The 14,940-nt window shown below is 40.8% G+C and overlaps 1 protein-coding gene and 1 long non-coding RNA gene across 7 annotated transcripts in view; one reads left to right on the forward strand and one right to left on the reverse strand.

Moving 5' to 3' along the window:
- LOC147031391 (uncharacterized) overlaps window positions 1-14,940 on the forward strand; it is a 209,742-nt gene that overhangs the window by 182,851 nt on the left and 11,951 nt on the right. For 4 of the 6 annotated variants that reach the window (XM_085862322.1, XM_085862334.1, XM_085862371.1 and 1 more), the window contains 2 exons: window positions 12,986-13,128; window positions 13,424-13,672. In XM_085862322.1, coding sequence (XP_085718448.1) covers window positions 12,986-13,128; window positions 13,424-13,672 — 392 coding nt within the window. The remainder of the gene's footprint in view (window positions 1-12,985; window positions 13,129-13,423; window positions 13,673-14,940) is intronic. The other 2 variants (XM_085862343.1, XM_085862353.1) reach the window with 1 other exon arrangement.
- LOC147031392 (uncharacterized) overlaps window positions 1-14,940 on the reverse strand; it is a 178,951-nt gene that overhangs the window by 116,764 nt on the left and 47,247 nt on the right. The gene's annotated exons all lie outside the window — the stretch shown is intronic.

The following is a 14,940-nucleotide window of genomic DNA, read 5'->3' on the forward strand; positions in this document are numbered from 1 at the left end:
CCTTGGCCAAAGGCAATCCACATGTTCTCAAGACCTAGTTCCTGTAAGGATGGCAGTACAGTTATTGCTATGACTAGTACATCTGTGTCATTAGCCTTAATGATAATGGACTTGCTACTATCCATCGTTGCATCCCTGGCGTGTACAAATATTCGAGTGTCAGCTTCTTCATGACAACGTGGAGACACAGCATCCAGTGACTTCCTTGTGTTGCTAATGGCATCTTCTCCTTTTGTGACAATGACTGTACTTGTCGTCTGTGCTTCACACATCTTTTCTGCAAGGAAGTGAAACAGCTCAGTCTTGTTGCTGTCATCTCGAAGAAAGCTTCTCCAGTTACTTGGGGTCTCACTGGTTCCTGTCACTCTTCTTCTGATTCCTTGCCCTCTTTTCGACCTTGCCTCGGACTTCAGACTTGACTTATTGTACACATCAAACACTACGTCCACCCTCTCATACCTGGCACCAAAGGATTCCACCTTTGGGATGATGTCTTCTTTAGCATAGTCATCAAATATCTTTGAAGTGTGTGGAGGTAGGGCATTCATAAGTGCTGAGCCATCAATGATGACTGCATCTCCCCTTGGTTCTCTGTCTGGGATGTTCACTTGCGCTTCAAGAATTTCAGCCAGCTGCGACCAAATTATTTTGAAGTTTTTTTTTTTTTCTTTTCAAAATTTGGATTTTCAAATGGCCAATCGGGCAGATTTGATCAGAAAGCCCTGCAGAACAGAAATGCCAAATTTGATGCTTGTATCATAATTTGCACGATTTTTCTACGATCTACTACGCTACACAGGACATACGCTTCAAACATCACGGTACTCGCTCACCTCGCTGAGAGTGGTCATATATCATGTGTTTTCACCACGCACACAGATCGCAAAACGGGGTAAGGCAATTGGCTCACTTTGCTTGTGTACGTCTCCAAATGTCAGTTTATGATCGAAGAACAACTTCGCACGAATCGGAAAAAGAACCTGCCGTTTAGCGGAACTTTGGCTCTGACTTTGTCCCGATTGCCCATGAGCAGAGAGGACTTCATCACGCAACTTGATGGAAGTTGGTATTACGAGTCATAATAAAATACACCACTGGCGTCATCAAACTGGGGGAATTAACCCATCTGGAAGGACGAGTTCCTTGCGAGTTACGAGAAGTTGAATAAATCAACACGGTATATGGGATTTGAACCTGTGATCCGACCAGCATCAGTATCTGAGAACAAAACAAGCCAATTTGTTTTTCTACTAATGTCTTTGGAAAAGGAAAAAAAAAAAAGAAGGCATTTTGTCAGTGAATACACAATTATCTTTTCATTTTAAAAAATGTTTCTTGGATTTTATCTCATTACGATTTCATATATTTGCTGTATAATCCACTTGGAAATGAATATTTAATCACGTCGGACTTTCTGTTAATTTCTTCTTGCTGAAAAATTCATGAAAAATAATTGTTTGTGTTTACAAAGGCAATGTTCACAGTGGCAATGTGAAATTTTCACCTTCAGCACAAAGTGGCAATCACAGATTCCCTTAATAACATAACTAAGTGTGAGCTTCCATTTGCATGAATAGCGGATGAAAATTACGCCTGGTATCATTTTACGCGAAGAGCAAAATTTCTGCTCACTCTGACGTTGATAAAGGGCCGTGGTGTTGAAACAATAATAATTTCACCCCCCTTGTTTTGGAGGGTTGTGGTTGGATGTTTTTTTTTTTTTGGTTCACTTTTACTTTTTGAGCATCTCCATTGCAGTGATCCAATGTACTACTACGTCTTTAACAGCCCCAATTATTCCCACCTTGTTATTGGTTAGGTGGAGGGACTAGGGTGACCTGCTCTCGTGAAAAAGGGACGCTCAGGCGGGGGGGTCAAGGTGGTCGCTCTACACCCTCTTGTGTAGGCTAAAGGACGAAACCTACTGGGACGATGAGGGTTGTTTTAGCTGTGAGGTTTCAAGTATTTAACTAGTCCCAAGATGAATACTCGAGCACGTTAAGGTCACGCTGTATCAGTACAGGCCAGCCGCATCCTGGTAAGCCATGAAATGGTATGCGGAAGACTTTGGTATAAACTGTGACTATCGTGTAATGTAATACACATGGGACGGCCGGTCGCAGCACGAGGAACGTTTTTGACACCAATTACTTTCATGAACCAGCTATCCAGTCCTGACATTTTCCCGAAGGGGCAGATATTTGTAATTTGTTCAGACTGTGGGTGATAACTTGCCCACTCTTTGTGAAATACACCGTGGGATATTCAATGGGCACAAATGGTCCTGTGGCTTAACGTCCTCGACAGAAAATGCATGTATTCATGTCTCGGTCGGCTTGTGTGTGAAACGCCAAGATGACCGTTTCGAGCTCGGTTGAGATTCAAACCCAGGCGAGACAGCTCAGAAGCGAGTGTGCATACTTCTCGGCCCTTCTGCCAGCCCTAAGGCAGTAATTCAACACTGAATGCTATTAAGGATGCTCAGAGCTTTCACCATAATTTTGTCTTGAAATTGTTTTCTTTTGTCTCTCCAAGTAATGAAGTAAGATAGACAAAATGGAATTTTATCCCAAAACTGCCAGCATTGATCCTGGGGTATTTTGTCTTGATTTCTGATTATTTCTGTCTACTTCTGTCTCATTTGGTTGTCTGAGGCTAACATTTTTCTGTTACATGATGAAGGACTGTTCTCCACATTCATCAAAGGAACCTGTTGTAACCTTGGCAGCGGGGAAGTTTGAAACTGATCGTAAAATGTGAACCACCGTAAATATCTTGGCAGATTAGCAAAGATTGATGTGATCTTTTAATTTCAAATTCAATAATGAAACCACCATTAACTAACGCAGCTGCACAGCAAGGCAAGGCTCACATCTGATGTTTCAACCACCGAGTGGTCTTCGTCTTCATGGTAAGACCTAAACTTGATTTTCATCATCGCCTGATCACCATCATTGCCGGTGCCAAAACGAGGAAGTTAGGAAAATGACATTGCGGCACACCACCTGCATATCACGGTCACAACATGCTCTCCCCCACAACCTTCTTTGAGAAGATAGATGACCTGCAACACGGTCTATACAGTCCCAGATGAAGACCATTTGCTGATCGAAACATTGAACCTGAGTCTTATATTTGCGGGCAGCTGCGCTTGTTGGTGATGCCTTCATTTTTGAATGTGGGTCTTGTTTTTGTGGATGTCTTTATTTGGTGGTTCAGGCGACAGCACATTATTACACGCACGAGAAGTTTGTATTGGAATGGCAGTCCCTGCAGTTTTTTTTTTGTTTTTTTTTACTCAACTCACGAATGCACCGATATTGCTTTCCTGTAAACAGAATTTCTCAAAGCAATTCGGTGTACACACATGCAGGAGTGCAAGAAATGCAAGTTGCAGTATCGGCTAAGTGAAAGAAAAGGCATATTATTTGCAGCATGCCAGAGATTTGATCTCCAAAAGCTAGTTGGGTACATTTTCTTTTTGCACCGTGAGATATTGGAAAGAAGAAAACGAAAAAAGAAATCGGTAATGCAAGATATTTTGCTTGGGAGGTGAAAAGGAGGGATAAAATGGATGTTGGAACGGGAATGGAGGCATAACCCATTATGTCACTGGTTCAGCTGCACCAAGGACAATTGGCGTGCATTTTCTAATGGCATGAATAACACCAGCAGTGTGACTTTGCATTTTGTTTTAATTTGAAAGTTGTCTCCACTGTTACCATACCTACCGTGTCACCCTGTGTTCTCTGCTGCACAAATGAATTAGTATAAATGATGAATCTCTCTCGTATAATAATCTCTTTTCAGTAAAATTAGTAGAGGATGAAGCTCTCTCGTAAAAGGGAGCATCTCTCAAGTTTATTTACACACTCATTGCAGGTGTCGTGCTGTCCTGTACCGTTATTTTCTGGTGTCTGTGCAAGAGATTGTCTTCAACAATTTTCTACAAAGCGGAACAGTTACTTTCACATAAATGACACTTTGATGTTGCGGTTTCTCATAAGTGCAATGGATGGCACAGCAGCACCATTCCTGCGATTTCCGGAATAGCCGATGTAGGTCATGCAACGCAACCTGGGTACCAAAACCATCCACAAGACTGACTGCAAAGGCTAATTGGGATGAATTGAACACTCAATGAGAAATCGTAAATAAATAAATAAATAAATAAATAAATAAAAACAATTCGTAACACCATTAGCAAAAGCAGCAATATGAGAGAATCAGTTGCAATCCAAAAACACAAAGTAAGCGGTTCTCACTGAATAATTAATGCCCTTTTTGGGTTTGTACCTGTACGCGTTTGCATGCACAATGGCCTTTTCTCACAAATGGAGGTGAAACAATTTGAAACTGCTCCTTCATTGTTCTTGTTTCGGCCATCGTCCCAGTTATCTCCAACAAAATATATTGATTGCTGGATTGGGGCATCAACCCATGGTGGACAGATTTAGTAAGAATTTGAGATTTTAGAACCTTTTTCTTTGGTGCTTGGTTATTGTTTATTTATTTATTAAAACCTGCTTTGTACTGTGACCACATTTCGGTGAGCTTGTAGCAACGTTTTTTTTTCTTCTCTTTTTTTAATGTTATGAGACCAAGCTACATTCCTCACTTTTCTTTAAATATAACAATCCCCAAAGCTCTTGCTCCGTCCTTCAACAGAGTTTATGACCAAACACGGGATGGCCTATTTCAAATTCCCCTCTGAGCACTTCCCTAAAGATTCTGTGAATCAGAATCCAATCTGAACGTTCAAATCGTAAATAACTAGTTGCACTTTAAATATCAACGATCTCGTTATTCATCCACAAATCGTCCTGATGTCTTCTTAATATCACTGTCCTGTGCACGTTAGTTTTGTACATACTCCTCCATAAACTTAAAACCATGTTTTATTTATTTAGTATTTTTGACACCCACCTCCACTTACACACCTTGATCATTATCCTTTTGCACGCACATTGATGTTAACTACCTATTTGGATAATTTGTGCCCTTATCCACATCTGTATTTACATCATTTTGTTGCTAAAATGAAGGTTTTCGCCGAAACAGGCTTGACCGATTTTGGCTGATATAATTGTAAAGCATGTTTGTAAAAAATACTTAACTTTCATTGATTGGAGCAGGCCACACCTGTGTTTAGAATGAGAGAGCAGCCCCATTCCCCCATCATGCTCACCATGTATATCTTCAGAAAATGGGTGCTTGATTGAGCTTTCCTTTATTTACTTTTTGGGGTTATTTATTTATTTTGTGGAGTGTGTGGGAGGCAGATGGATAGCACTGAGGTTGAGCAAGTTATTCTGTCTATTAAACAATTTGTTTGACACTGAACAAGTATGGTTTTGTGTGGATATGCAGAAGGAAAAAGTAAAAAAAAAAAAAAATAACAACACAAGTCAATGACACAGACCCCAACTGCACCTTAAAATTTGAATGTGCAGATTTTAATATTTAAATAAATAAAATTTGGAATAATTTAATAAAAAATAACAGACTATTTAATGACTTCCCAGTAACAGTATAAATAATTCTAAATCATTATGAACATATTTATAGTTAATGATATATTTCTGGTTTTCAGCATAAAGGCAAAAACAATGAATAAGGGTTCCTGAAGGCATATACAGTCCTGTACTATTCCCTCACTTAAAATTTGATAAAGAGGGACGCAGGTTGCGGTGACTGTAAATTGTATGTAAACTAGAATGGCACTCTGCCAGGCTGAACATTTTACATTTTGTATCCCATTGATGGGCCTGATCTGCATCTGAACCAGAATCTAATCGGCTTGTTCTGGTCACCACCCAACCCGTACACCAAATTTTGTGCTAACACGTCCATAATTTGAGATATCTTGCTATGTGTAATTTTTAGCCACATCTCTCAATTGTGAAGAATCACTTAAAAACTAAACAAATTCTCTTATCCGGATCCAGAACTTCACCAAAATCTAATCAACTCATCATTGTCACACACTCAACCTGTCCACTAATGTACCCAGGCAAAAATGCTCCATTTATAACTACAGTATATGAGAGAAGCACTCTCATCTACTATACTTGGTAACAGGTCCTACTACAGTCGTCTGCAGAGAATTACTTCAGGAAAGGAATGGCCTATTTTTGCCTGGGGCTTCATCTGAATCCATCCATAACTTTCTGAGATATTGTTAACCTCCACCATCGAAGATGGACGGAGGTTACTGTTTTCACCCCTGTCTGTTTGTTTGTTTGTTTGTTTGTGAACAGTATTACGGAAAAACTCCTCGACGGATTTCGACGAAACTTGGTGGGGGGATTAGGTATGGTCAAGGATCATGCCATTAGATTTTGGACTTGGTCCAAAGTTCAATATGGCCGCTATGGTGGCCATTTTCAAAAAATATTTGAATTTTTGCTTTTGCATTTCTACATGTTTTAAGTGATTTCCAACCCCCAAAAAAATTGTGAGAGAAAAAAACAAAATTTTGCAACTTTTTTTTCAAAAAAATTTCGATTTTTTAATGTATTGGGCCAGATATTTTCTCGTGGATCAGGCATTACGTGGCGGAAGTATGCACTCTACCATGTGCCCTTCTAGTTTTATATAAAGTTTTTGACCCTATCTCTCAAAGGTGAAGAATCACTTTAAATTCTCTTATCCAGATCCCACAGGATTTTCACCAAAACCGAATCAATTCATCCTTGTCACACACCTAACCTGTCCACCAAGTTTTTCCCGAATCCGTTCAGACCATTTTGAGATATCCTGCTCACAGACAAACAGACAAACAGGGGTGAAAACATAAACTCTTTCCACCTTGAGAGGTGGAGGTAATAACCACAGGTGGTATGTCAGTAGCGGTGATGGTAAAATGTATTTAAACAAATAAATAAATTACTCAAGGTATTCCTGACCAAACACAGGTTCAAAAAGAAAATGGTCATCGTCGAATGGCTAAAAAGTATAAAATAAATAAAGGTGCTATGCGGTCATGGTACGGTAATGTGTGTTGGTCGTGGAGATGGTAAAGTGCATATAAATAAATAAGTAATTCAGTTTGTGTTGGTAGTGAAGATGATAAAGTGTATCTGTGATATTGAAATGATTGGCAGCTCCTTGCTATCTTGCTAGCAAGCCGAGCCAACACACACGTGTTTGCCCCCAAATTTGCTCTGCAAAATTATTTTCAGACAACGAAGATCACCCTCACAATAAAAACTTGTAATTTTAATCAAATTGGTATGAATTGGTATAATCAAAATGTGGCCAACTTCAGCGAGCTGAGCTCGTACCATGACATGACACGCACGTCATGTCGAACAGAGAAATTCTGACATAGATCCATCATGTAAACGTTTCGCAGATATTTCTCAATGGATGCACATTTACAACTTTGCTTATTTATGAACGGGCACCCATCTCTCTATCTTCTTCTTTAAAAAAAAAAGTAAAAATAAAGCAATCTTGCTCCGCATCATCTTGCTACGTCAGCATCCGTTTTATGTATGCAAACAAATTGTTTCCTATGACTGCCTGAGCACTGACCCTTTTACAAATATTATAATGAAAAAAGAAACAACAAAATTCATCACTTTCAACCGTACATTGTGCGTTCATTTGGTGAGTGTCTTTTTTGGTAAGTTTATTTTGGTTTGTTGCGTAGTTCCATAATCTCTGAGCTGTTTACAAAAAATTATGATTTGCCATCAGCTACATCATCACTCGTTCCAAATAGTGATGAGCGTTTTCTTTGACAATAAACATAAATAAGGCCCAAGAACAAACACTATAGGTTGGCCTGAAATGAGCTTTACCCCTGCTGAATTCCTCACACACGCCTCCATCCCTCCCTCACCTCCCTCCCCCACCGTGCTGCTGAAAGGAGATCGATGGAATGCATACAGATAGTATTATTGATTAATTATTGTAAGTACTGAGTTTAAGAACAAATGCTTAACTGGGGACGGGGGTAAAGCAACTTTCAGGCCACCTTGTGCAATGAGTTGGCCTTCGACTATAAATGGATGAAGCGTGCATGCATGCGTGTGTGTGTGTGTGTGTGTGTGTGTGTGTGTGTGTGTGTGTGTGTGTGTGTGTGTGTGTGTGTGTGTGTGTGTGTGTGTGTGTGTGTGTGTGTGTGTGTGTGTGTCCTCCATAACTCCAAAACTATAAAACCAATCAGCCTGAAACTTTGCATGCACACGAAGAAAATTCCAAGGAAGTGCAAGAGTGAAAATTGGGTGTTTGGGTTAATTAAAACACCCATTTTGAAGATCATTTAGACTTTAGGGGGCGCTCATGACAAAAAAACAAAATGAGCACGAAGAAGATGGCGTGACGCCATCTTGGTCAGCCCTCTGTGGTTGCTGGAGTCCTCAGCCGCCATTTTGTTCGGACTATTCAAGCACGCCTTGATTTGGAAACACGATCTACTCTCTGTGGTGAAATTAAAGAAGAACAAGACAAATCTGCACTTCGTGACGTGTGACTTTTGCTTGTGGAGCTGCAGCTGATAAACTGCTTTGACTAAAGAAGACATGGTCCCTCGGTTCTTGTCGTTGACTGGCGTTGTAGTCCACTGAGGCCTAAACGGTGAGAGTTGAGAGTGTACCTTGCTCTGTGTGTTTGCTGGTTAATTATTATTATACTTCGCTGTAGTGGATTGTTGATGTACCTTTTTGTTTGTGTTTGGAGAGATGACTTCAATCAAGCAAATTAAAGCCTAATTCAAACCGAAGGTCTGTCTGTCTCTCTGTCTGTCTCTCTGTCTGTCTCTCTGTCTGTCTCTCTGTCTGTCTCTCTGTCTGTCTCTCTGTCTGTCTCTCTGTCTGTCTCTCTGTCTCTCTCTGTCTCTCTCTCTCTCTCTCTCTCTCTCTCTCTCTCTCTCTCTCTCTCTCTCTCTCTCTCTCTCTCTCTCTCTGACTAATTAAAGTATATAATCGAAATATTATGTCGGATTTGAGAATCGGATCTGGAGAACAAAATAAGTGTCGAAATCTGGAGTGAAATCTGAAAATTTTAACAAATTAGCGATTTTAATTTTTTTATTATAATTTAGTGTATTTATTGAAGCAAATCAGTAAACTTAACTTTTTCTACTGTTCGGACGACTATATTGAGTGAAGACAAAAGTTATGGAATGTGCACAAAGTATAAATTAATTGAATGAAACGGCGTGCTTCATCACCTTGCTTTGTAATCCATGACGTCACAATCCACAGCGGGTCCTTTTTTTGCTGGAGTGTCAAGGCGTTTCCTAGGTAACCTCGCCGGGGTCTGAGGCCGCCATGTTTTTTGACCTCGATGTGAGCTCCAGATTTGAAAGTATCAGCAGTTCCGACTCCCCCAGAAAGTGTTGATTTATCCAATTTGGACATTGCACGGGTGTTTCCGGGCGTTTAGTTGTATCGAGGGTAATTGGTAATCGCTCGCACCTGTTTCTAAAGCACTTGGTTATCGGATTTGCTTTACGAAGGTTAAATGTTTCTCTTTGTGAGTTTCAAAGCAAAATATATTTGATAACGTCCAACTTCTGAACCGTTTGGCGTATTAACGTGTTTTCAAAATTACCGAAACAAATTTTTTTTCCACCCGTCACACACAGGCAGATGTTTATAAAGAACTAGACGACCCACGAACCTGTTGGGTTCCCGTTGTGACGGCGGTTGATGAAAAAAATCATTACAAGAAAAAAAAAATTAAAAAAAGATAGCTCCAGCGAACTATACCGCCGAGGTTGTTTGCATTGATCAAATTCTCCCGAAGAGTACTTGACTGAATCGGGAATTTATTTTTTCAATAATTTTTTTGTTGCCCGATTTGAACAAAACTTGATACTGCACACTGCAGGAGAATGGTGAGTAAGGTGGGCCGAAAATTTTTGCGCCGTCGTGTACTGTATTGGCTGTATTTCGGGAACATACATACATACATACAAGATGAGAGTTTTAGTAATATACAGATAATGTTTGTGAACATCTCCTTGAAATGTGTATATGAATGTAACATCGTTTTTTGGTGAAAACTACTCGAGGTTTCTGGGTTGTACACAGTCCGTACTGCAATCGGTAATCAAACTGACTCCAACCTGCCGATTCCCGAAAGCCGATATCGGGTGTGTGTGTGTGTGTGTGTGTGTGTGTGTGTGTGTGTGTGTGTGTGTGTGTGTGTGTGTGTGTGTGTGTGTGTGTGTGTGTGTGTGTGTGTCATTGTTTGGTATCTACATGCGTGGGTTTCAGAATGTGGAATGGAGTCCTCCCAGGGCAGGCTCAAAGTATCCACCTTCATCTCAGCAAGGGGTCACGATTCATGGACCAAGCTGTGAAATTTTCTGTTCTCAAAGTTTTGTGCCGTGGGCTCTCTTCTGGATCATTGCTAAGCCCCGGACAGCTTTCAAATGTAGTTCGTTTGTAATAATATTCCCAGGGATGGTTTTTACCTCACCTGTAAAGTAGAAGCAGGGAACTTATGGGATGGTGGGTCGTCCATCCGTCCATCCACAAATACTTGTAACTTCTTCTCAGAAACTACACATACGATTTCAGTGGAATTTGACCACAGCCTTCATCACCCGTGATGGCATAAAAGAAAAACGGGGTCTGAAGGGGTCTACAGAGAGGGAGTTTACGGGGGAGGGGGGGTGAGTGGGTTTCCTCCCCAAAGGGGTATTTGCTTTCTTCTCAAATGATACACCCAATTCCGATGAAACTTCACGATAACCTTCATTACCCATGACGTACCAAAGTTTGTTCATGACATTAGAAAAATCTGCTCTGAGGGGATTTAAGGGGGGTTGCCCCCAAAATTTGTACTTGCTTTCTTCTCCAAAACTACACATACAATTCCGATGAAACTTGATCAACATCTTCACCTCCCGTGATGTACTAAAATTTGTTCATGAGATTAAAAATTGGGGTCCAGGAGGGTCTATGGGGAGAGGGGGTTTGTCCCCCAAAATATGCATTTGCTTTCTTCTCAGAAACTACATGCAATTCCAATGAAACTTGACCACAACCTTCACCACCCGTGATGTACAAAAGTTTGTTCACGACATTGGGGTCTAAGGGGTTCTATGGGGGAAGGCGGGAGTTGCCCCCCAAAATATGTATTTTCTTTTCTTTTCTGAAACCACACACACAAATCCGATGAAACTTGACCACAACCTTTATCACCTGTGATGTACCAAGGTGTGTTTATTGCATTACAAAAAAAATCCATCATCCATGCCTTCCAGTGGTTGCCTGATTATCTTATCCAGCCACTACCAGGTGAGCGCCCAGGTGTACTGCCCCTGTATTTAATATCTCTGAGGTTTTTTGTTATCATTCCTGTAGCTATCACTGGTACAACTTTAGCATTCTTCAGCTTCCAGGATCTTCTCACTTCATTCTTGAGATCTTGGTGTTTGGTCATTTTCTTGATTTCTGCATCGTTTAGTCCAAAATCACTGCCATTATAACACCTCAATCAGCAATGCCTTCTCTTTTTTTGCACCAAAGTATGATATCTGGTCGCAATGCTTTGTTTTCGATGTTCACGCTCGATGGGATCATTAGTTCCTACATGAGCAGTTGGTCCTTCCATGTTTTCAGTGATTACTTTTGGTTCAGGTTCCCGCAAATTTTCTGGAACTGAGACATAAAAGTTTTGCAGATGTGCAGCGGATTGCATTATAAACTCTGTTGTGTCATTGTGTGTACAGCTGTTCTGACACGAGTTTGTTTTTGTGTGTGTGTTCGGTCATTAAGCATAACATATCATGATCTTTACGAACTCCACCAACACCCCTCACCTTTCTCTCTTCTTCTTCGTTTTTTTTTTTCATACTCCTCCTCTCTCTCACCCCCTCCTCGCATCCTTCCCTCCCACGGTATTGCAACATTTGGTGAGGAATAGTTCTCCCCACCTCCCTTCCTCACTCTTCTCCCCTTCTGAGCTTCCCCTCCCTCCTGCCTCCTCCCTCTCCCCTCTCTCTCTTCTCTCTTCCTCTCTCTCTCAACCCCCCTCCCTAATACCCCCCATCCCCCATCAGTGAAGCAACGGGTTGTATTTGCTAGTTACAAAATAAATAACAAAAATAATGATAACACCGTAACAAAGCATATATTAATACTACTAATAGTCTCATTGGGCAATAATAATAACAAACGTATAATATTCGCCCTGGCCCAAGCACATCTGGGCTTGGTAAAAAGGCAAGCTAATGCTCAAGCAGCACAACAAGCGGTTATGCTACAAGATTGTGAAAAACCAATGAAAATTTGGTCCAGTGGACCAACGGGCCCACTCGTCACCTGAAAAACATGTTTTCCCATCGACAAATGCATGTCGCTTTATTGTGTGCAACAGGATTTCACGGCATCAGTTACTATGACGGGCCACAATGTCACACATTTGCCAAAAATATCATTCTCTCAGCTTCGTAGTCGACACATCAATCACACATCGACAATAAAATGAGACAGACAGGACTTAAAATGTATAAGCCACAGCAAGGATGACCGGTCGTGGCTCCAAACGGATAGGTGCAGTTATATATTTGGATATTGTGGGGGAAATAATCACAGAACGTTTGTTTTCCACCACCTGGGTCATATTGCTTTCCAAACCATGGCCCTGGATCCCAATCCTTGGCCATTTTTCTTTTTCCTCATTCTTGTCGCGTATCCTGACCTTGACATCATTTGATTTCTCTCTCATTTAAAATGCAACAGCCTGACACCATTATCCATTTCCACGATTTGTGTCATTGAGGTACTCGAACGCTGCTGAAGGTGCGAATTGATGACGGGGTTTGTTTAAGTCCCGACAAGGCCAATGCTTGTGTCGGTGTTGTTGTCATTACCGTTTTGTCAGAATGTTTGTTTCGCTTCTCAGTCTCGTAATTCTATTTTGTGTCTGATTATTTGATGATGTTGAATGCATTTGTTTTATTATATGTCTGCAATCGCACTCACCTATTTACCATCGTCATGTTTCCTCTGTTTTGCAGAACAATCGGTGGAAGAAGCTGAGGTACGAAATGATGAACACTCTGCTTCATCCCTTGTGTTGCCCTTCATGAATACACTGTCTTTTTCTTCCCATGTTACAAACTCACATTTGCAGACTGTACCTTGCATTTGCTCTCTACAGGTGAAACATCAAAAGCATGAAATTTTAGAAATTGGGAAATCTCTAATGTCGTACAGTCATTGCACATTACAATTTTGAAATGGAAGAGAGTAATTTCGTTGGAACACTGGCTGCGAACATGAGCGAAATGAAGGACTAAAGCTTACATGACAATCAGCGGCCTTAGCACTGCTTGATGGATGAATAATCTCAACATGTGTGAAGCATTTTGAGACCTGTTTTATTAAGCTTGGCAGCCTGAAATGTATATTACACGATGAAGGAAAACCGTGCTTCCTTTTAATTCACTTTTCAGCTAACAGACTCTGAGATCATTGAGCCTACGTCCACGAAAACGACGTTTTCAGCCATTCCCTCGGAAGCCGTATCACCGCGGCAAGAGAGGACCGGAGAATCGACTTCCCAAGCTTCAGCAACAGGTCCAGGCCCCTGGCTTCCGTCAGATGGCTCGTCGGCCACCAAAGAATTATCTTCTGCCGGTGAACAAGAAAGTACAAAAAGCTATATTATCAGTGAGGAAGCTTTACCGATCAATACCCATCAGGTAAGCCTTCTTCTTGTTTTTTTTTTTTCCTCGTACTCGATCGTATTGTCTGTCATCATCTTTCTTCGATATATCTCTTCCATTGTCTTGTTACCTTCGCCGGAGGAGAGGGTATTGCATTTGGGTCCGTTTGTTTGTCTGTTTGTCCACACAGAACTTTAGTGTTTTTCTCCGCAACCGCTTGTTGCATTGAGACAAAAGTTACCGTAGGAGCGACTCCTCATGTGGAATGTTTCATTGATAATTATGACGTCATACGTCACGTGATGCGACAGCCATGTTGGAAAAAACGGAAAAATTTTGCACCTCTATCTCTGCGACCGCACCAAGGAATGAAATGAAAGTTGCCACACGGCAAGTACCCCTCATGGGGAATAAGTGTGATTTTATTTTTTGATCGATGTCATAGCATAGGTGCCTTCGCTATGACGTCACAGTTGCATATGTAGAACGCTACATCTGATCAGTATGAAAATTTTTGCGGGTCATCTCGAGATAAAATGGTCCACAAAAAAAATTTGAAGACATTATTGGTCACGTGGTTCGGCAGCCATATTGTTTTTTGGTTTTTTTTTAGAAAAACCTTAAAAAATCTTCTCTGAGGTGACTGATCAGATCAAGGCAAAACTTTACATGTATGACCACCTATCCATGAGGAACAAAAGGTTCACACATATGACGTCGTAGGTCACATGGTTTGGCAGCAATATTGGATTTACCATAAAACCTATAATAAGCTTCTCCATAACGACTGCACAGATCGAGGGGAAACGTCACTCAAATGTTCCACAAGCCTTGGGGATACCAGGGTATTCACGAATAATTGATGTCACATGGTCTTGCAGCCATATTAGATTGAGAAAAAATCTTCAAAAAATTATTTCCCTTCTACCGCTTAATCAATCCACGTGGAACTTCACAGAGATGATGTAGTAGTGATGGGGAATGCATGCTTTAAATTACAACTTCATCGAACACATGGTCTGGCAGCCAGAATTATTTAATTTTTGATCTGGGTTCTTTTAGATTTCAATTTTTTTTAAATAAGGCTGATTTGGCTGTTCCTGGATGGGTTTGGGGGTAGAGGAGTAGCAGCAGAAATGTGAATCCTATCCAGGGTCCTCCTGATGACTTCATCTTTGCTTTTTGTTTATTTGGGTTCTTTCTGACTCCGATGCAGGACTGCACCTATTTGGTCTTCCATTTGATTTGAATTGCATTTATTTTAATCCCATTCTAAATTCAATTGAATAATAATAATAAACGTC

This window comes from Eptatretus burgeri, chromosome 2 (genome assembly GCF_056783735.1).
Source record: "Eptatretus burgeri isolate ZD-2024b chromosome 2, Ebu_testis_v1, whole genome shotgun sequence".
Lineage (NCBI taxonomy): Eukaryota > Metazoa > Chordata > Myxini > Myxiniformes > Myxinidae > Eptatretus > Eptatretus burgeri.